Source organism: Mesocricetus auratus, unplaced genomic scaffold (assembly GCF_017639785.1).
Source record: "Mesocricetus auratus isolate SY011 unplaced genomic scaffold, BCM_Maur_2.0 Super-Scaffold_100003, whole genome shotgun sequence".
Lineage (NCBI taxonomy): Eukaryota > Metazoa > Chordata > Mammalia > Rodentia > Cricetidae > Mesocricetus > Mesocricetus auratus.
Genome location: NW_024429188.1, coordinates 80,149,447 through 80,171,579, shown reverse-complemented (window position 1 = coordinate 80,171,579; position 22,133 = coordinate 80,149,447). Strand labels below are relative to the sequence as shown.

Below are 22,133 nucleotides of genomic sequence, written 5' to 3'. Positions count from 1 at the left end.
TAAATTACTCAGCAGAAGGCAGAAAGCAAAACAGCTGTAATCTGTTTAGTACCTCTAAACTTCGAAGACTTAGAGGAGGAAATCCATAGAAACAACAGACCTGATGTGTTCTTTCACAGATGTTTCTTAATGGACAAAGGTAGTTAAAGAATAAGGAAAAACCTTTGTAATTATCCTGATGAGCTGTTCCACAGGTCAGGGGTGGACTTGATCAAACACATGAAGGGCTGACCTACAAATGGTGGGAAAATGCCCCTTCTTTTCCCCTCAACCCTGCAGGCAGCTAATCAATGCACACATCTCACTTCCAGGTTGTTTTGTGAGAGTATAATAGCCCGTAGCATTCATTAGGGAATTCACTCATATCTGTTGTTTCCTAATTAGTGTAGAGATGAGGACCAGCAGCTATGTGCCAGGGTGGAATCAAAAGGAGGGAGAATTAGAGAAGGCTTCTTCCTCTATATTTGAAGCATGGCTCTCAATTACAAAAGTTTCAACTGCAAAAACAATTAGACATTTACTTCACAGATTTCTTTGCACATATAGAAAGTCACATGCATTAGGCTTGACTATAGATTTTGCCAACCAATGAGAATACACTTGACTGATGATTAAGGGCAATGGATTTTGTATACCAACGACAAAACTTAATATTTGAGTCTTCATTATAATGACACAGGCAACGACATTGGAGCTGGTGCTGTGCCTTAGTTTCAAGAGTTGATTTGAATTTGTGACTATTTCTGTTTGCCAACAATCTCATGTTCTTTATGCATATGAAACAGGGCTTCTGGTTTCCTGTGAAGTTATATATAACCCAATGGCTTCTGACTCACTTCTACACTGAGCAAGTGCTTCTTTTGTATTTCTTTGACTTGCTTTCCCTTGTGATCAACTACACATTTCTGAATAAAGCTAGTGGGGTTAGGATGCGAGATGGAAGCTATTATTATTATTATTGTTATTATTATTATTATTTTAAGAGGAAACTGGACTATTTGAGGATTAAACTTCCAATTATGCAGTAGAAAATTGAGTTCTCTAACCCAAATGATTTTCATTCATTTTCTACTTGACAGTCTTCTTATTAAGTTTGCGATTTCATCATAATGGTGCTATGTCTATTTCTGTTTCATTCAATGTCAAACAAGCTGTTCTTGCCCAATGAATCATTACTGATAACAAAGAAAAAAATCTGACTTAAAAATGATAACTGTTCTGGAAATGTATTGTTTTACTTTGTTAAAGTAATTGTGAAACAAGGGTTTCCTACGTAGACCATTTTACCACAGCACATGATGAAAATATGCTTTCTTCCCACATCCTTACTTCTATCAATTTCTACAGTCTTACAGTAGGAAGCTGTATACTAAAGAATATTAGAGGCTCTTATTAGAGGGACTGAGAAGTAGACATTTCCAGCTTCTAGCAATTTATATACCATAACTCAGTGTCTCTGTGTTGCTTGTTCCAAGAAACTTTGAGTTCGCATCAGTTTGGGGGGAATCATTAAATGGTATTTTCTCTCTCTCCCGACCCCTTTTTGGGGGAATAAGAAGTACCTGAATTTTCCTGACTTACCCTGAGTGGATTTTCATTAAGGTAAGGGGGTTCACCTTCCACCATTTCAATGGCCATGATTCCCAGAGACCATATATCAACTTTTGGACCATAAGCTTTTCGAGTTACCACCTCAGGTGCCATCCAATAGGGAGTTCCCACCATAGTGCTTCGTTTACTTTGCTCAGGAGTGATTTGAGCACAGAACCCAAAATCAGCTGTAGAGAAGAAAAGTCTATTAAAATGAGCCCAAAGAATTTCTTTGCAATAGCTTATTTTTTCCATATGGCTGAACATTCCTTTAATGTTAAAATGAGCACTTGCAAGTGCCTCACTCGCATCCTGATCATTACTTGATCTCTCAGCTACTAATGATTTTAAAGGGGTCTGTAACAATTGACAAGTGTGATGCCATTTTTAGTAGACTTCCATTATCATTCTCTCCTAATACTTTCTCATATAGTTACAGAACTTTTCCATTTATTAATTAGTTATTTGCCATCCAACCATTCTGGATGCTACTAGACATTCTGAAATATTAATTCCAAAAATATCTCCTAACAGTCTATAGTAACAGACTATCTGACATGTTCTTTAATTCAAATTAAGCTCTAGCTACTTTCAAATAAATCACTTTCAGTAGTCATTATCTTCTCAAGATAGACAGTACGACAGTAGTAATTCTCTGATACTTTCTTAAATATCTAAATCAAAATACATACTCAATTTAACAGAACCATCCATCCCGAGGAGAATATTGTCACTCTTTATGTCTCTATGGATCACTTGGTTTGAGTGCAAGAAATCCAAAGCTTGGAGGCACTATTGAATCAGAAAAAAAGGTTCTAATTATATCACAAAGATTTTTTAATTCTATATTTTATTTCTACGCAAAATTTGAGAAAGGTTGTAATTTGATATTGTTAAATGAAATAGATTACTGAATGCTTTAACACCATTTTCAAACCACATTTATATCAGTGATGATACTTAACCTTATGTATTTTAGGGCTCCCATGTCACACTATAGACTAAATCATGAAGAAAATAATGCAACAATCAGTAGTTATTGCAGTCCAGTTGACCGGTCAGCATAATCATGCTTTCGTCTAGGTGATATGGACTCAGTTTGGTCTTATACAGATGTTGTAAGCCTCAGTGTACATGGTGAAGTTTAACTCAGAGGATCTAACATGGGAAACAATAATAATTTCCTTGGGCTATTTCTCATGGACAGGTTTGAAGATGGCTCCCAGTCCTAAAGTAACAAAAGGTACTTGTTTGGAAATGCCTTTGTCTTGAAATACTAAAAGATACAAAATACAGGCTCAGGTGGAATATCCTACTAATTGAAATATTAGCTAATATAATTTAGTTTAGTTGCATTATCATTGGTTTTCAAGTTTTCATTTCACCTTGTAGAAAATTTCATAATGAGACCCCATTGGAGAGAATATGTTTTAAAAACAATATTGATAAAAATAACAGAATAAAACATCACCAAACTGGCTAGAAACTAAAGGTAGTAATTCCTAACTCTCTTTATAAATGAAAGATTCTCAGGTTCACTAGAGAGCTATAAGGAATATCCATGGGATACTGTGGGGTGTGTGAAGACTGTATTTAAATTCATTTTAGAGCCTGTAAGACGTGTCAAGAGTTCACAAGACTTACTGCTAAGCTTTACAATCTGAGTTCAAATTCCAGGATGCACATGATAGAAGTAGAGAACTGAGTCCCAAAAGTTGTCCTCTGATATCCATATGCACACAAAGTGTACACACACACACACACACACACACACACACACACACACATATATATACACACAGAGAGAGAACTCAAATAAACAAATATTTTTAAAATAAAAATAGCTTTCTAGAAAATAATGGACATATAATGCAGTCTGTATCTTATGGAATTCATATTGAACATTCAGAACACAATACTTATCTTGTAAAAATCCCCACAAATCAGAAAGGAGTTCTATATGAACACAACAATTGGTCATGTTCACTGACACTACTTTGTGAGAGTTTAGATGCAGCAACACCTGTATGGCATATCAGAGCTTAAAAGAGCCACCAAAAAGCCACTAATGTAATAAGGGTCTGGAAAAGGTAATGCAAGGACATGACATTGAGTTGTAGTTTAAACACATTTGCCATTTTTTTCAGTAGAGGAAATATGCTATTGTTGTTTTGATGTTCAAAATATTCTGAGTAATCAGAAAGAAAACATTGACAAATTCTATGTTTCTCACAAGCAAGAAATATTTTCTTTCCTTACCTCTCTACAGACAGCTGCTATCTGTCCTTCATCCATACAGGTCTCTGTGACCACATCAGTCAAAGAGCCACCAGCCAGGTATTCCATGACTACCCACAGCTCATCACCCACTAAGTAGCTATAATAAGAAAAGAAAAATACTTTGACTTTGGACTAAGGAAGTGGAGACCCTGATATTCTCATGCTCAAATATAGGAACTAAGGTCACAGGACAGCCTTGCAATTCAGGAAGATAGCAGGCTATTATTCAAATCAATTAGCACTATCTTCTTATAGGGAAAGGTAACCCCAGTGACTCCATCCTGCCTTAATACCCATGCCACTAAGCCTGGTATGATGGCACACATCTGTAATCCCACCTATTTGGGAAGATAAAGTATGTTGACTAGCAGTTCAAGGTTGGTCTTGGGTATGTGTAAGTTCCAAGCCATCCTGAGCTGCAAAGAGATATTAAAAACAATCAAACAAACAAACAAAAACTACCTTCTATGAAGCAAGACTTTCTATTTAGTGCTGCTTAAACTAAAGTACTTTTGGGACCATCTTGGCACATCTCTTAAAATTCAAATTTCATAGGTTCCATTTTCAATATTTAAGGACAGAAGCCTAGAAATAAGTCCATTTAAAAGTATAAATGCAAGTTTTACAAAACTACTAATGCACAAATCAAATTCATGTCATACTGTTGTATAATTAACATATGGGACATTGTGAGAAATACTGATTAAAACTTGAAAATGCAGTGGTCATTTTGGCTCTCATTTCCATACCCTGTCAGTGTCTATTGGCCTAACATGGACAACAAGCCCTTAAGCTCATGGACATTGAGATCCAGCTTTATTTCCTTTGCGTCACATCAGAGAACTCAGCACAGTGTTGCTAAGCAAACAAGTACTGAAACTGGAAGAGACAGATGTTAACCACAAGAGAAGACTTAGCATGGTCTTTAAGTGCCCATTTGAAATACACTCTTAATACCACTGATGAAAGAGACATTTAACTACTTGCTTTAGGAAAAAGGTTTAAGATTAAAGTCTCAATTCCCTGGACCTTATTGTCATTTAATCATAAAGCACCCATTAAAACAGGGCTATTGTTGTCTATTTTCTTTACTCAGCCTCCTAGGGACCAATACTGGCTCAAAACAGACACTTGAAGAAATGTATAAAACACCATTGCTTTCTCCTCTATGTGGTAGGCCATTTCCTGCCAACATAGAGCCTCCATCCTCAAAAGGAAATCACACAAACTAGTTATGTTTAAAACCAAGTCCATAAAACATATTTTCAAGTGTTTGATAGGTAGACAAAGATTTACTCTATTGCGTATCATTTCAGAAATATCTGCATATGATTATCAAAGGAATAAATTCCCAATAAATGATCTGACAAGAAAATAACATCTTAGAAAGAAAACACAACAATAAATAAAATACTTACCTATCTAAATAGTTTACAATATTGGGGTTCTTATTTTCCCTCATGACAAGAATTTCATTAATAATTAATTCCTTTTTGGGTTGCTGTTGAAGGTTCATTTGCTTTATGGCCACCTGAATCATGATTAAAATACATGAACAATTTATCATTATTAAAATATGCATGAATATAATTACAAAATTCATTATCTACTTCTTTCTGTTCTACAAAGGTGCACCCTTTCTTTGGTCATTCATTGCTGTCCATTTCAGATGTTTTGCACACAAACAAATTTAACTCCCACTGTAACCTAGAGCTATGCACTGGACAGACATGTCATCAACAAGAAAACTTGATAAACATGAAGGAAAAATAATAAAGACCAAATGGTAGCACATACCTCTTGTCCTGTTGCAATGTCTAGTGCTGTATAAACAGTACCTGATGCCCTGGAAAAGTGAAAAATACTCAGTGTAAAAGCAATCAAGGTGTTCCCCCATATACTTCCCATGTACGAAAATGTGATTCATTTTCAGGAGAGTTAAGTTATCAAGATCTTGATTCAATGATGAAGCAACACAGGTGCAGCTTCTTAACAATTACTGTGGTAAGAAACCTAAACTTAATTTTAGATCTACTCTCTCAGCAAAGTTGTTAGTGCACATTATCAAAACAAGTGCCTTATATAGCAAGTACATCTGAAACAATCACAGTGGTGGACTAGGACCTCTCATTAGACTTTCTGGCACCAGTTCTTGGGCCCTGCACTACATATTTTTGAATTTACCATACTGGCCTTGCTCTTCTCAGGGAAGCCCTGAAATATTCAATGGTTGGAGGAACACCCATGGAGAATAACTGGGGTTACAGTCATGAACCATAACTCCAGGATCAGGAATTAGTTTCTTATATCAGGTATTTCTTTATGACTCCTCTCCCTGGATGAGCCAAAATGTTTCTCAAGAGCCTAGGATGCTTATATTACCTGTGCCCAGAAAAGGAAATGGATAGTGTAGGGTAAGAAATATTTGACTAGTAGAAGAAATTTAAGCTCTCCTCATCATCCCAAGCAGTGCGACATTGGGCTAGAAATTTCCCAGTGACCCCAGTCACAGTAAGTGTGTATTGAATGTACCCTGTATGTCAGACACAGTGCTGAGAACTTTATATACTTGATTTTATGTGATTCTTCCCACATTTATCTATACTACTGTCATGTCATAAGTCAGAAGCCTGAGAGTCAGAAAGATTGAGTAACCTTCCCAGGCTATACAATTTACAAATCACATTCTGGTTAGCTTTAAAATTAGTTTTTGGAATTAGGCTAAATAATACACTTAATCTCTAGGTGTTACCTGAAAAAGCACTTGGAAATTCTCAAGATGGCTTATCCTTATGGCAAACAAATCCAACTTCAATGTTATATATTATATATTATATATTCTACATTCAGAGCTTATAGTTGATGCCCCATAAATTTTTGTTGAAAGAACACATGAATAAAATTCTTAAGCAAATATTTAATTATAACAAGATCTTTCCTTTCAATAAGAGAGTATTTTATACAATTGAATCTTCATGAGACACTTCATTCTCAAAATAAGTGGTCAGACATTGCAGGGTTTGGGGCCAGTGTATGATTTATCCTCTAGAGCTGAGAGTTAGGTTGAGTTCAGAGGAGTCGACTGTCTCAACCTGATGCATATTTACACAGCAATATGCCCCAAGGAGATCTTCAAATCTAATTCCAAACTATGTTTTTTAAAAGTCTTTAATTGGTTTATCTTCAGACATTTAAAACACTTGCATACCTTCAGATGCAGAAGAATGACAGAATCTGAGACAGTAGCAAATGGCATAACCTTTGAAAGGATTTGGCCCTGAGTCCGGATCAGTATTGAAGATTAGTATGGTCACTATTGCTATTAGTCCTTATTGCTGCTGTAGTTATTCACTTCACAGCAGAGAAATAATTCATATACTGATCATTGGTTGCCCTCTCTCAATGTGCCAGCCCTAAGAACTTTGCTAGCATATAGTTACTTTTCAACAGCAGGTTTTTACGGGTGTTCTGTCTGAACAATTTGTAGAGACATTTTTACCCTCTCCCTCGACAAATGGTTTTGCAGTTTTTTTTCTCTTTAAGGTTAGAACACATTAAATAAAACTCATATGTAGGAACTTACAATACATAAAACAAGTAAGCTGGGAGCTGGTCTACTAAAAGCTAGGGTGACAAAAGACTAGCCCACATGGTGACTTTCCTTTTATTCTCCATGGGTGTTCCTCCAACCATTGAAGCTGATTTCTACTGCTATAAAGAATAAAACACGGATTGACTGCAAATGCAAGAGGGATTAGTGTTTACCATTTCTGGAGATTTACCTTTAAATCCTTTGTTTTCTTTCTTTTCTTTTATGTTTTTTTCCTACATTTCCTTCAGCATTTTATTGTCTTAAGCTTGCTAGAGTCCTAATCCTAAACCCCCAATATCCTAGGATTTACATATATTGGCATAGGCTCACTATAAACACAGAAATTTAAAGACACTGAAAAAATTCTAGAGCATCGGTTAGTAACTAACCCATTTGCCTTTCTCTTGCTTTGCTGAATATATACAATTGTTCTGTGGGGAGACATTTCCCCCTTCCTCCTCACTTTTGTTCTGTATTAAAATGGGTTCATGTCAACACCCCTAACCAAGCATACTATTAGGTAGATAATCTTACTGCACTGATCAGTAAGGCACTGCTTTGACCAACTTCTCTCAGGAAATTTCAACTAAAAATGCACAAATTCAGATATTGATGACCCTCTCCATGTCAGCAAACCTAACACTTCACTGATCCCCAAGTCTGTTGTAGTTTTACAATTTAAAAATTGAAAGTTGATTTCTGACTCAATTACATGAGAGCTTTTTGATTGTTTATTGTTTAATTTTCTCCAAGAGATCTCAGTATCACCAAGATTCATCAATTAAATCATATGTGTTGTCCATGCTGGGCTGAGAATAGCAATTCTTATGCCTATTATCCAAATCTCTGCTGGTTCAAATCCTACCACCTTCTAGTTGTGTGACTCTCTGTAATTTATCTTTGAAGATGGATTACACGTATGCTAGTCTTAAAAGGCATACAGCTCTCGTACATAGTAACTGCCAAGTAGCTATTACTAATTGTTATTTCAACTACATCTTTTTGCATGTGTCATTTATTAATGAAGATAATTAATGTGCATGCTAAAATGGCTGAGATCAAACTTACTATTTAATTGGGCCCTATATAGAAATTGTTCTACTATGTAAGTGCGCATGACATAAAGTCACACATGCCCTTGTTGTGTTGAAATGTAAGAGTAGATGTAAAACATAATCATCTTGAATGGGTATAAAATTCCCGAATGGGACTTCAATATCAATTGGGAATGATGAAGAATACTGTATACAATGACGTTGAGAGGGGTGGCTTAGTGTTTTCTCTCACGAAATTTATTTTTCAAATATTTGTATCTAAGGTAAAAAATAAAATAGTGTAAATTGTGTAAGTCATCAACTGGTGACATAAATACACAGAATACGGTTAGAGCCAGGTGGTACAAGCTTTAATTGGTAAGATTATAAAATTCAATAGTATCTAGCTGGAAGGGTTTAGAAAGAAACCAAAAATTCACAATTTCTCTCTTTTCCTCACAAGTCAGTTTAATTATCACCACTCTCCACCAGGTTTTGATGTTTTCTACTAACAGTTAATGTCAAACCATGCTTAAAATGGTTGCCTGAGCAACAACATGGTAAAATTAACAGTTGAGATAAATCACTTTGTTGTCAGCATTGAAACGGATTAGAGTACAGGAGGGCAAGAAAGTAAGGATAGGAGAAACTTTGAAGACTGCATAAAGAGAAAGGGGCAATAGGAAGCAATGAGGTGCGAGGTGAGCCTGGTCGGAATGATTGAGGAGGCCTGAGAGATAGGTGCTACTCCTTTTTAGTGTTTTACAGGTTCAGTATGGTGCTAATGAGGTCACAGTCAGGACCATAGTCACCATTTGTGATGGTTGTTTTTTGTATCTACTCTCACTTTTCCTGCTACTGTTGGTAGAAATCCCTTTATCATTTGTTGAGATATTCTCTCTGCCCCCTCACTGGAAACAAATGGTCTCATTTAGTGCCCACTCCTTGCAACTCTATTTTCCTCATTTTAGAAATGAGTAAACTGGAATTGGGCAATGGTCAGTAGCTTGCCATGGTATACAGCTAATAGCTGAGTTTTAAAATGGATCGGTTTGTTTGATGCTATCACTCAGTTTTTTCATTGATTGCTCTCTAATATAGCAACTAATTTCCCAATTGTAGTCCATAGATGATTAGGAAACTCTTTACATATCTAGGAGTTTTCAAGATATCTACTGTTTTAAAATTAATAGAAGTTCAATATTTACCCAAGATAGAGGTAATTGAAATATCATATTTATTTCCTTTCTTGCCCATTTTATCATAATGTGACTTGAATATCATTGACTGATTTAAAATCTCTAAATACCTGAAATATGTAATTATTTTTATTAAAAAGTATAGGAATCAACATTAATAAATACAGTTTATGGTCAAGATTACATAGACTAGTTCATGGAAACAAATAACTGAAGTTACTTATTTGTAGGTAGTTGTAGGTGGTGTATGTTTGACACTGTCACACATGCCCTTGTTGTGTTGAAATATAAGAGTAGATGTAAAACATAATCATCTTGAATAGGTATAAAATTCCAATATCAATTGGGAATGATGAATAATACTGTATGCAATGATGTTAAGAGGGGTGGCTTAGTGTTTTCTCTCACGAAATTTATTTCTCAAATACGTGTATCTAAGGTAAAAATACAATAGTGTAAATTATGTAATCATCACCTGCTGACATAAATACACAGAATGCAGTTAGAGCCAGGTGGTACAAACTTTAATTGGTAAGATTATAAAATTCGATGGGGAGTTTTCTGTTGTTTAGCTAGGACATAGCTTTCCTCCAATCATTCATGGTCATCTGTTTTTAAATAGAGCTGTAACACACTGTGGGTGTGAAGCCAGAAGTCTCAGTGGGTTATAGTTCAGTGATAATGAGGCCACACTTACAGAACTTAATCCCTGGAAATGCCAGATAACTCTCAGTTACTCACTTCAACATTAAGCCAAAGCAGCTGTTTCAAAATGGTTTCCATTAGTTTCAAGAGAGCCTGGACAGGAAAGGGGGGGCAGATGGCTTAATACATGCTCATTACTCTAACAGGAAAAAGAAAACAACTTAATATATAAACTCTGTTAATGGTGCTTGATTGTGTTACATCATCTTTCTTTACCTGGGACAGCATAGAACACAGGGCATTTAAGAGCATTAAGTAAAACAAAGGGCATCTTCCATTGATCTATAAACATTGTTTTTCACAAATGCTAATGTATGTACAATTGTCTACATCACAAAGCCTATTATAGAGCTTAGGCTATCTATTCAGTGCTTCATAAAGTCTTCTATCTTGTGTGGTCCAAAATAGACCCAATGAGGAAGCAAATATTTTTGGTTGGTTGGTCCAACCAAAAGAATAACACACTAGATAGCACTTCTGCTCCTACTCTGAATGAAAAACAAGGCAGAGGGTTTATTCTCAGCACATATCCCTGAGTTCTAAGCAGTATAGTGATTTTTGGTTATCTAAACCAAGCAGCTATTCATAGTACCCTCTGAGAAATAATGGCAGCAGGGAGGGGGCAAATTAGAAAAAAGTTAACCTAAAAATTAAATGGATTCCCTCTCAGAAATAAGACTTAGAACTATTTGCCTTCAATATGGGAACTTCACCTAAGAGTGTAAAGAGGCACCTTGTGGAATAGTAGGGAAAAATCTAAAAAAATACATTATGTAACATATTTACTTTTATAAGTTTAAGACAAATACAGAAGGGCTGGTATTAGGTGCTTGATTACACACAAACTGGTAATAGAGCTATTTGTAATACTTAATTAGTTATAATGTCTTTCAGTTTGGTTATATGATTGACAAATATCCAGAAGTTGCATAAAATTCCTTTGGCCATATGTATATCTTTATGAATAGGAGTAAAAAACTGCTCTCACTACCACTTTCCATCAAACCTGGATGGATGCATAGCTGAGCTAATCCATGGAGAGATATGGCATTATGTAGATATTTGACATTGGCAAACAGATTCTTCAGCATAGACTCATTTTGCCCCACACTTTCATTTTAGATTTTTATATATTTGAAATATATATATGATATATAATAATATATAAATATATATTTATTATGCATTTTTAAAGTCACTATGGAGATGAGTTTTGTCAGTTGTATTATACTTCTAAATGAAGGAATACAACTGTACATGCAAACACTTATGAACTATTGTTGGACTATAAAATGGAACTATCTTCATGGAGGGTAAGTTTTCCCAATATGTTTGCATAAATGTGAAATGGTTTATTTGCAAAGATAATTACTGAACCCTTGTTTACAATAGAAATATATCAGAAAATGTCATAAATCAATGGAGGCATGGTTAACTGCATTGTGGCACATCCAAATGCAAAGCATCAGGCACATATTAAAAGAGCAAGGTAATTATATGTAACCACATAGACACATAACAGAAAGGGAGCTATTTACTTTGTGAACATTTAAGCTAAAATATACCCATACCAAACAGGAAAATGTCCCTCCCTTCAAAAAAGAGTCTCCTTATACCAAGATCATCCTAAAAATACATCATATTCTTCAGTATTGGTTTTCAGGAAATAAATACTGGGTTGAAATTTACTCAGTTAAAATGAGATTTAGATTTTTATATAGAGTAACTGTCAGAATTAGAAAAAGAGTATAAATAATTCTAAAACTCTCTCAAAACTGATGCAGGGAAAGGGACTACCATTAGCCAAAGATATAGTCTCACAATTAAAAACAGTAATTAGTATAAATAATTGAAACAGCTGTAAAAATAGCATTGTGAAACAACTAGGAATTAGAGGATATCAAACAATTATTAATTATTATTAATTTGGGGGTATCATAATGTCATTGTGAGTTTACTAAAAACAACTGAAGTTAAATTTGGGTAGTGTGAATATGGGTGTTCCTATACTATTTTCTCTACTTTGTGTACATTTGGAAATTTGAATCGAAAGTGGCAAAAATGATGTAGTAATATAAATATTTATATAAAAGTAATAGAGTCAATACATATATAAATACACAGTGAAGGTACAAATTCAGAAAGTAGTCATTTTAATACTACATCATAACTGTGAAAAAGATAACATATCCACAAGCCGAGTCATATAAGAACTTCACCTCTCAGATACCTTAGATGGAAGCCAGATTATTATGTCTATACAACTGTCAGGTGCCTCCCAAAGAAGCAGTAGCAAATTATAAATGCAATGATTTTGAAGATGCCTAGGAAGATATTGAATTATTGTGTTTGTGAAACAAGAAAATAAAAAACCTACCAAATCAATATATAATTTATTATAATGTAGTTTTAAATATGTAAGTGGAGAAAAATGAACAAGTTAAACACTATAAGAGGCCATTTAAGCATTTAAATATCTAACAGTATGTGCATTCAGGAAATTCAAAGCTAAAACAATTATTTTAAAAATTATTTCATAGTTCAGCTTATATTCACGTATATATGGGGTATGTGTGAGTATGTTTTTGAGTGCGTTTGTAAATAGTGAATCAGAAAAAGAATACTACAAATGAAAATTTCTTTTTGGAAGTTTCTTTTAGGTAGAATAACTGTAAATCTGGGGGACACATGTTGAAGTGACAGACATTTCATTGTACATTACTCTACAAATTATTGGTATTATATTGCTATGTCCAACTAGTACATACTCAAAATATTAAGCTTACACAAACAATGAGAACAAAGTATTGTATTTTCAATATGAAGTCTTTCTCCCAAAGGCTCCAGTGTTGGAAGTTTGGTCTCCTGCAGAGAAATTGGTGGTTCATGAAGGTACTAACTTATGAATAGGTTGATCTATTGATGAATTAGCAGCTGACTGGACTATTAAGAGTTGAGACCTGGTTGGAATAATGGTTATCTAAATGTCTGACTCTGAACAGTTTATCATGCTACTGGGTCCATCTTATAATACCCTTTGCTTTCTGATTGCTATGAAGTGAGCATGTTTCATTTGCCACACATGTGGACTGAAATATGTGAAACATTGAGCTAAAATAAAAACCTTTCTTTCCTTAAGTTGTTTATGCCAGTTATAGTGCCACAGCTAAGAAATGGTGATATACATACGTTACAATTTATACCTCTCAATTTTTTCATAACCCCTTCCTACCTACCATTCTAGCATTATTTCCTTTTAACTTTAAGTCCACTGCCTATACTGTGGACTGTTGATTGTCCACAGAACTGGTGCAGTTCATTTCATTCTTCTCCTTTTTCAATGTGAATTCAACAAATACTTAATATTTATACCAGACCTGTTGTAGACTAGGGACACAAAGGTGTATAAAACTTAGAGCCTAAAACAAATAATAATTTAGTTTACTTAAAGTGGAAATCCCATGGTCTCCATTTGTTAAGTTCTTATACCATTTTAAACTATAAATACAATGGCCCCTTTTCTACAAATCCTTTTTCCTAGACCCTTCCTAGGATGTAAATCATCCTCTTTAGCTCCTTATCTCTTTGTAACTAACTGCATTATAATATTCATTATATTCTGTTCCATGTCATAATGGCATGCGGCTGAGTTTCTCACCCCAAATAATAACTAAAAAATAATAGCTAATATGGGTGGAGTGCTTAGTCATGTGACGTGCCAAGCTAAGCACTTGAAATACCTTCTCTTGCTTGTTTTTCAGTCTTAGGGAGAAGGTATATCCTGATTTAACATGATCATGTGTTTAAAGAAATTAATCTGGCCATGGCTTTTTGAATTCCAACTATCACCTTCTTTTCCCTTAATCGTTCCAAACTTCTCCTTATTTTACTGTATTTAAAAAAGTTTTAAGACAATTTTTAAGTACTGGATACAGTTTGTTACAGGTTAATCTACAGCAGTCATAAGGAAGGATGATAGAAAGTGCCAATGAGGGCAGTGAGGGTCTGGGCAGCTCAAGAGGGATTTAAAGGGACCTGGGTCTTTATATGAGGAGTGGGGTGGAGATGGATTTCTCTGTGTAGTCCTGGGTGTCCTGGAGCTCACTATATAGACCAGACTGTTCTCAGAGATCCTCCTGCTTCTGCATCCTGACTGCTGAGATTAAAGGTGTTTGACACTGTGCCCAACCCAGAATCTGCTTCTTAATTATAGCTCTACATTAAACACAGTGAATGCTCAACCACACGTCACTAAATTTGAGTATTTGCTAAACTGGGTCTAAACCGGTTTAGATCTGTGGTACTTCTATACAAAACAATTCAGTCTACTAATAATATGGAGCAGAGACACTATGAGTTTGAAAGAAAAGGTGATCAATTTTTCAGGACACTCTCATTTGAGGAAAATCCTTGAAGTTAATTCAAACATGTTTGTGGGATATCAGCGAGGCCACTGCCAGCATTAGTAAATCCCAGCCTTCATCATACTGCTACTACTTATTTAGGAAATACACAGACCTCCAGTGATGGCTGTTGACTGAAGAGAAATATGTGATTCAGTTGTCTTACTGGGCTCATTATCCCATCTATGTCCTTTTATATGACTACCATAGAGTGAAAATACCTTGACACTGTTCTCAAGTTAATGACAATTTCAGGAATATCTGACTCTTTCTTTCTCCTTCCTTTCCTCCTTCTCTCTTTCTATTTTCCTCTCCCTTTCTCTACACATCTGATCTAAATGTCTAGATTTGGTAGCCAACTATAGAAGATTTTTTTCACAGAAAAGTTTGTGAAACTCTGTCATTTTAAAGCTTAGGCTCACAGTTATGGCTCCAATGGTTAGACATGAAATTCTGAGTTTGATTTATGGTCAATGGAACCTAATTCTATGGACCTAGGCCTGAATGTTGGGATGGCAGAGTCCCATACTGGAAAAATGTAGTTTTCCAAGTCGATGAGGGTGATTAATGAAGAGGTTTTTCTCAAATTCAGCTCTGAAGAGTGAGTTCTTGTGCTCCCTGAAGCCAAAAATGGAATACGGGGGTTGATTATTTCTAGCACTAAATGTTTACTGACAGGATTTTGAAAGTCACCATAACAATAGGTAAAGCAAAAACAATAAAAACAAGGACTTAATGAAAAGAAAATAAAACCACTATGTCTTGGAAGTAGAGACTAGATTGCTTAACTCAGGGCAATAATTTATGGAAAAATCAGTTGTGAGCCATTAAAGTAAAAACAAAGTTAATATAAGTGGGTTTTTATCTAGAGAAAGTATTTTTTTTCATTCACGCAAAACCTCAACACTGGGCAATAACCCACTAAAAACAAAAGAATAAATAAATTAAAATAAATATAGTAAAATAATATATATATATATTATTCCAAGAAATAAACTTAATCCCTTACATTATATCCTAAAAGCTATTCTTAAAACATGCTTTGACTTTAGATTTTGAAAACCCTTGGTTTTCATATTATGATTATTTGTGGTGTGTGTGTGTGTGTGTGAAAACTGTCAGTGAAAGGTGAAGCCAACTTGCATGAGAAAGATAGATGTGTAGCCTACACCAGGGGAGCAACAGTGCAATTTGACAGGGGAAGACCAAGACATTATGAGAGAAAAAGAGATGAAAATGCACTGAGAAAATAAGTGATAAAAGACCTCAAGAGGCAGAAAAGATACGGCTATAAAGGAGAGCTAGACAGACAAACACTTTCGCTAGTCCAACAAATATTTGCTGATGCAAAAGGAGTCCCAGAGAGATGGGACCGACCGACAGGTAATCTTTGAGCTTTGCTATTATTAATAACTGTACAAAAGAAATCTGAGGACCCACTAAGTACAAAGTATGTGCCACCATGCCAAGCCTAGCAGCATGCTGGACACTGAAGAAGACAAAAGAAAAAATAAAATAGACTTCCTAATCTCTAACAATTTAACTATAATCGAACTCTCAGCAGGCATCATCAGTTTAAAAAATCATACACTCTTTGGGAATTTAAAACAGATGTTTCTGCTGAAGTGAATATGACTTATGCTGTTTATTTTAAATTGTGTATGATCTTTTTTTGTTTTTCTTTTCATCCTCCTCTTCTTCATCTTTTTCTTTTCTGACAGGGTCTCATGTAGTTCAGGCTGTGTCAAGCTTGCTATGTAACTGAAGATGGCTTTGAACACCTAATTGTCTTGCCTTCACCTCCCGAATGCTAAATTAGAGGTGTTCCCCTGTGTCTGGACTTTTCCCCCTTTAATTCTAGAGGACAAATATTTTATAAAGGTATTTATCTATTGCTTTCATTTTTTACATTTATAAGTCCAAGAGGAAATCTCTTTGGTGAATGGAATGCTATTGATATTATTTAGGATATTTGAAAGCATTTAATAAGCATTTTGTGTGTTTTGTTTTAGTTAGTTTCATTTTTAGATTCAATGCTGTTTTTGTTCAGCTGTATTTTAGTGGGAACAAATAATCAAAATAAAAGTGTACCTCCCATTCTCACCTCTTAGAACTCAGTTATGCAACAAAGTTCTTTATTAAAACTATAATTCAAAAAGTGTTTTCCATTAGAAATACACTGTGAATTGTTAACAAAAACCAAACTGGCAAAACTGAGATTCCATAAAACTAAAAGCTTCTGCACTGCAAAAACTCAATAGAGTGAAGTGAAAACTTGAAGAACACACAGAATGTGAGAAAACACATGTGATATATCAATCTTAGAAGGATCTAGAACATATAAGGAACTGTAGAATATCAATAGCAAAAAAGAAAGAGAATCCCAAATCTCACTAAACAGAACATTTTCAAAAGCTGGCACATGCCCAAAGAGGACATGAAAATTGCTACTATCATAAATCATCAGGGAAATTCAGATCAAAGCCACAATGAGACATCATCTCACTAGAATAATGGCAAATATAAAAAAGACAAAAGGTAACAAATGCTGGTTACAATGTGGAGAAAGGAGAACTGTGTTACAATGTTAGTGAGAATTTAAACTGGTATACACATTGTACATTTTGATCCTGGAATCTGATTGCTGGGCATATATTCATAGGAAATTAAATCAGAATATCTAAAAATCATGATTACTACAGTACAGTACACTATAGCCAAGAAGTGGAATCAAATGGTACATATCAGCTGATAAATTGTTAAAGAGATATTGGCACATATAATCTGTTGGTTCATGTTAATGTCATGTTGACAAGAAGTACTTAACATTAAGTGTGTATTTGATACTTACAGCGCATCCCAGTTTGGAGTAGCAACACTGCAAGTGCTCAACAGCCAAACAAGTTAAGCCAAATCTAGTTACCATGAGAGACAATGAAAATCTTTGGTACTGTTGCCCACAACGTAATTAAATTATGTATGAGTATACACATTTGTGCAGGTACCCATGGAGGTCAGAAAAAGCTTTGGATCTCCTTAGGCTGTAACTACCAGTGCTTGTGAGACACCTGACAATAATGTTTAATGAGAGGTATACTTTCTCACGTCCTTATATGTTGCATGATATTCAATTCAGAGCAAACAATTTTTCTGTGTTCCTATAGTATAGAATATTGTCTTTTTGCATTTGTCTTGTGGTTTTTTCCTTCTTGGGCAGGAAGAAAGTTAGTTTAAGTGTGATTGTGAACATAACTATCAAAATATCATTGCAAACTATTAGTTCAATAATAGTTAAGAACCCAGTAGCATGTGTTCCTATGTTAGTCACCAAAAAAATCTTCCAGCAGGAAAAGCTAATATTGAGAATAGAAAACACAAGTACAATACAGAAAACAGGAGGTACGAATTGGTGGGATTTCTGAGATGCTAGTGAATGTTCATGTACATTGTTGGAGTTCACCTTGGCATTCCAAGTAAAAATCACTTACCCTTGACCAATTTTTTCAAATCTTGTGTATTTTTTCTTTGGATCCCCAACACTCACAATGCTTCCTGAGGGGGGTGGGGAGGGAGAAAGAAAGATTGAAACTGATTGATTTGCTTTTGACAGTAAAAATGGTGAGATCTAAGTCAATAACGTTCACAATTCATGTGGAAAATGTGCTCAATTTGTTTAAAAATACACTGAAATATATTCATTGAAGTGGTGATAATAATTCCAATTGCTCATATTAAAAACTGCTCATATTTGGGAAAAAATTGACTGAACACAACCCAGCATTTTTAAAATTTTCTCATAAAATAAATATCATTGATTGGGAGATTAAAATAACAAAAATGACACCCATAATTTAATAAAACAATTTTTCTGTATTAGAATAAAGAAAATTCCACTACATTCTGTTCTGTAAGATGAATGCCTATACCAAGTAAATACTATTCTCTAGTTCCAAGATAAGGGGATGGTATATGGTATAGAGGTATGGGTCTAATGAGCAAGTCTGGTCATAAGGTAGGAAGCCACAAACTTTCCAAAAATATAAATCCCTTAACTTGGGATCCAACTAGTTATCCAAACATTTGACCAGGATTATTACTGACATGTGATTTAAACATCACAAATCTCACCCATTTAAAGTATGCAGTTCAATTGTTTTGTGTGTATAGTCCATGCATGCGTATGTACTTGTGTGTGTGTGCACGCGCGCGCGCGTGTGTGTGTGTGTGTGTGTGTGTGTGTTCAGGGACATGTGTGTGCCTGGATAGAGGCCACAGGTTCACATCAGGTGTCTTCCTTTATGGCCCCCCAACCCCTGCCTGGCTTTCTGACATAGAGTTTCTCTCTGAGCCTAGAGCTCACTGATTTGACAAGACCAGCAGGCCACCTCCCATTTCTGCCTCCTTAGCACTAGGGTTACATACATGCATTGCACACCCATTATTTTTAGGTGTGTGCTGGACATCTGAACTCAGGTGCAGCAACCACTTCAGTGAGCAAACTTTCACCACTCAATGTTTTTCAAAAATGTATTTCGAATTTGTGTAAATCCCATAATCATATAGTTTTTTAAAATTAATCATTCTTGGGGGTAGAATGTTGACTCAGTATTTATAGCACTTGCAAGCATAAGGACCAGAGTCATATCCCCAAGAACATTCATAAGTTGTCAGTTGAACACATATAAATCCAGTGTTTAGAAGACAAGAGATAGGATCCTAAAGGAAGGGGCTAGCCAGAATACCTGTACGAGGGAGTTCTGGGTTTAATTGAGAGACCATGCCTTGGGAACTAAGGTGAAGAGTGACCAAGTAAAAGTCCCAATGTCAACTAGAGTTTCTACTTCCACCTGCACACCTGCACAGATATGTGTGTTCCTACTCTTGTGAACACACACATACAGATACAACACATAGACATCAAAGAATAACAACAATTAAGCATTCCACAAAGAAACATTGGACATATTGCCTGCTATTTTTTTTGTCGTTTGAAAGCAGAGTTGGGGTGTAATGTGGGTATTTTAATACAGGCTAACACATGGAGGTTCATAACAAAAGAGGGGTGCTGCTCAGAAACAAATGTCAGCTTCTCTAAATGAGAGGCATACTTCTTTGTCTTTATGATAGCCGTGTGCAAGGTTTCAGTGGGATTTTGAAGCTTAAGAGATCTTCCATGGGTTCCTAATAAGGCTAAATGATAAGCACCTGATAGGATGTCAGTCGATATGATGAAACTCCAGATGGCAGGGCTGCAGGAAGGTAGGAGATCTTCAGTGTATGAGTACTTTTATCTATCCCTAAGTAATCTTGCAAAAGTTCCTCCTCACTATAGGACCAAGCCCAGATTCCTTAGCTGAACACAGTAGGCCATTCATCATCCAGTTGCATCTGGATTTTACCTAACCAGGCTAAGTAGCAATTAGTCTTCTCCTGCCTTTTCCCTTCCTGCTTTAAATCTTAGGAGTAGTCTCACCATCCAGGGAATAGTGCTATAGTGCTTTGCATATGACTGTCTAGTCTCCTTTCTATCTAAGTTATGATTTCCTAATTATCACCTAAATGTAACCTCACAGCATCATCCTCTCCAAAGTCTTCTATGATCACTGTAATGAAACTGACATTTTTTTTTTGTTTTTCAGATTAGGTTCCTCTGTGTAGCCTTGGCTGTTCTGGAACTTGCTCTATAGACCAGGCTGATCTGGGTTTTCATGCCTTTAATGTTGGTGCCCCACACAGTAATTGCCATTTTGTCTTTATTGCTTGACAATTTCATACATGACATTGCTTGACAAATTCATGGTTTTGTTTTTATCTTTTCCCCCTTCTCTTTTCTTTAACTTTACTTGAGTAATGGATATTCCTGTTTCAGTTTAATAAAACAGACACTGTGAGACTTATCCTGATCCATTTGCCCAGGCAGTGGCGCTGTCAATATATTCTCTCAGTAGTCTGGTGCGCCTTTGAGTTATTTCTTGCATTCACTCCTTACATACAGTGTTTACTTAGTGCTGGATCTGGATCTGTTTTCTTCCTTAACTCCTTTGTCAATTCACTCCTTCCTTAATTGTACTGCTAATTGGACTCTTCCTCATCTCTTGCCCCAATATTCTCCGAAGTGGATTTCCTTTTGCCAGGCTCTATCACGCCCATCCAGGCTCTGCACCTCTCTCAGTATTCTTTAAGTACAGACCTGGTCAGATGAGGCTCTGGTTTTATTCCAGAGACACCTGACACCTGTAGTGCCTCCTATAGTGCAGGCCCAATGTCCTTGGCATGTTAGGCAAGAATCGTCCTGATGTGTTATTGCATCCCTTACAATAGAATCTTATGCTCTGACCATAGAAAATAAAGTGTAATTCCCCATCAGTCTCTGCTTATCAGCAACACTCGATTTGCCTCTTCTACACATCTGATAAAATCCTTTAGTAGTAACTCTTCTAAAATATATTCATGCCATGCAGTGGTGGTGCATGTCTTTAATCCCAACACTCCGGAAGCAGAAGCAAGTTGATCTCTGTGAGTTCAAGGGAAGCCTGGTCTACAGAGTGAGTTCTAAAGCTACACAGGACAGCCAGGATTACACAGAGAAACCCTGTCTCCTAAAACCATATATATTTCATTTTCACTTTTTATGCATAAGTATAAGTGTGTGTGTGTGTATTGTGTGTGTTTGTGTGTGTGTGTGTGAGAGAGAGAGAGACAGACAGACAGACAGACAGAGAGAGAGAGAGAGAGAGAGAGAGAGAGAGAGAGAGAGAGAGAGAGAGAGAGAGAGAATGATGCTATATGTACAAGGAAGCCAGAAGCCAGAGGAGGGCACTGGATCTCCTGCAGCTGGAGTTTCAGGTGTTATAAGCCACCCGATATGCATGCTGGGAATAAAACGCTGGACCTCTGAAAGAATCATAGGTTTTTAAACTGAAGAGCCATCTGTCTTAACTTAGCTTTTTACTCTAATTGCAGGTTCTTGATATGTACCTTCAAGTCTTTACATACATTGTTTCTTGACATTTGGGCTAATAAAGCCTTTGCATGCTGTATTCCACCTGCAAATACTTCCCATGTTTTTCCCATAGCAAACTCTCTGCTTTAAAGGTTATCATAGATGTCACTTTTTCTAAAAAGCCTTCCATGATCCCTTTGAATAAAGTTATTAACTTCCCTTTTCTCTCTTTAGTACTCTCTTTCACTGTCCTTAATGTGTCACTTTGGCATTACCTTTAAGGCTGTTTGAATGACAGGAGCCTAGTCTTCTTCTCCTGTATACCTCACATGTCTCCTTATACCATACAAACTATAAAAACTACTCAGTACTCAGCAAATGCTTGTG

The 22,133-nt window shown here is 35.8% G+C and overlaps 1 protein-coding gene across 10 annotated transcripts in view; it reads right to left on the bottom strand.

The window, feature by feature from the left end:
- Positions 1–22,133, bottom strand: part of Pak3 (p21 (RAC1) activated kinase 3) — a 258,495-nt gene that overhangs the window by 19,977 nt on the left and 216,385 nt on the right. For all 10 annotated transcript variants that reach the window (XM_040744499.1, XM_040744495.1, XM_040744496.1 and 7 more), the window contains 6 exons: positions 18,292–18,355; positions 5,668–5,716; positions 5,289–5,401; positions 3,850–3,967; positions 2,283–2,382; positions 1,582–1,778 (listed from right to left, as the gene is read on the bottom strand). In XM_040744499.1, the coding sequence (XP_040600433.1) occupies positions 1,582–1,778; positions 2,283–2,382; positions 3,850–3,967; positions 5,289–5,401; positions 5,668–5,716; positions 18,292–18,355 (641 nt within the window). The remainder of the gene's footprint in view (positions 1–1,581; positions 1,779–2,282; positions 2,383–3,849; positions 3,968–5,288; positions 5,402–5,667; positions 5,717–18,291; positions 18,356–22,133) is intronic.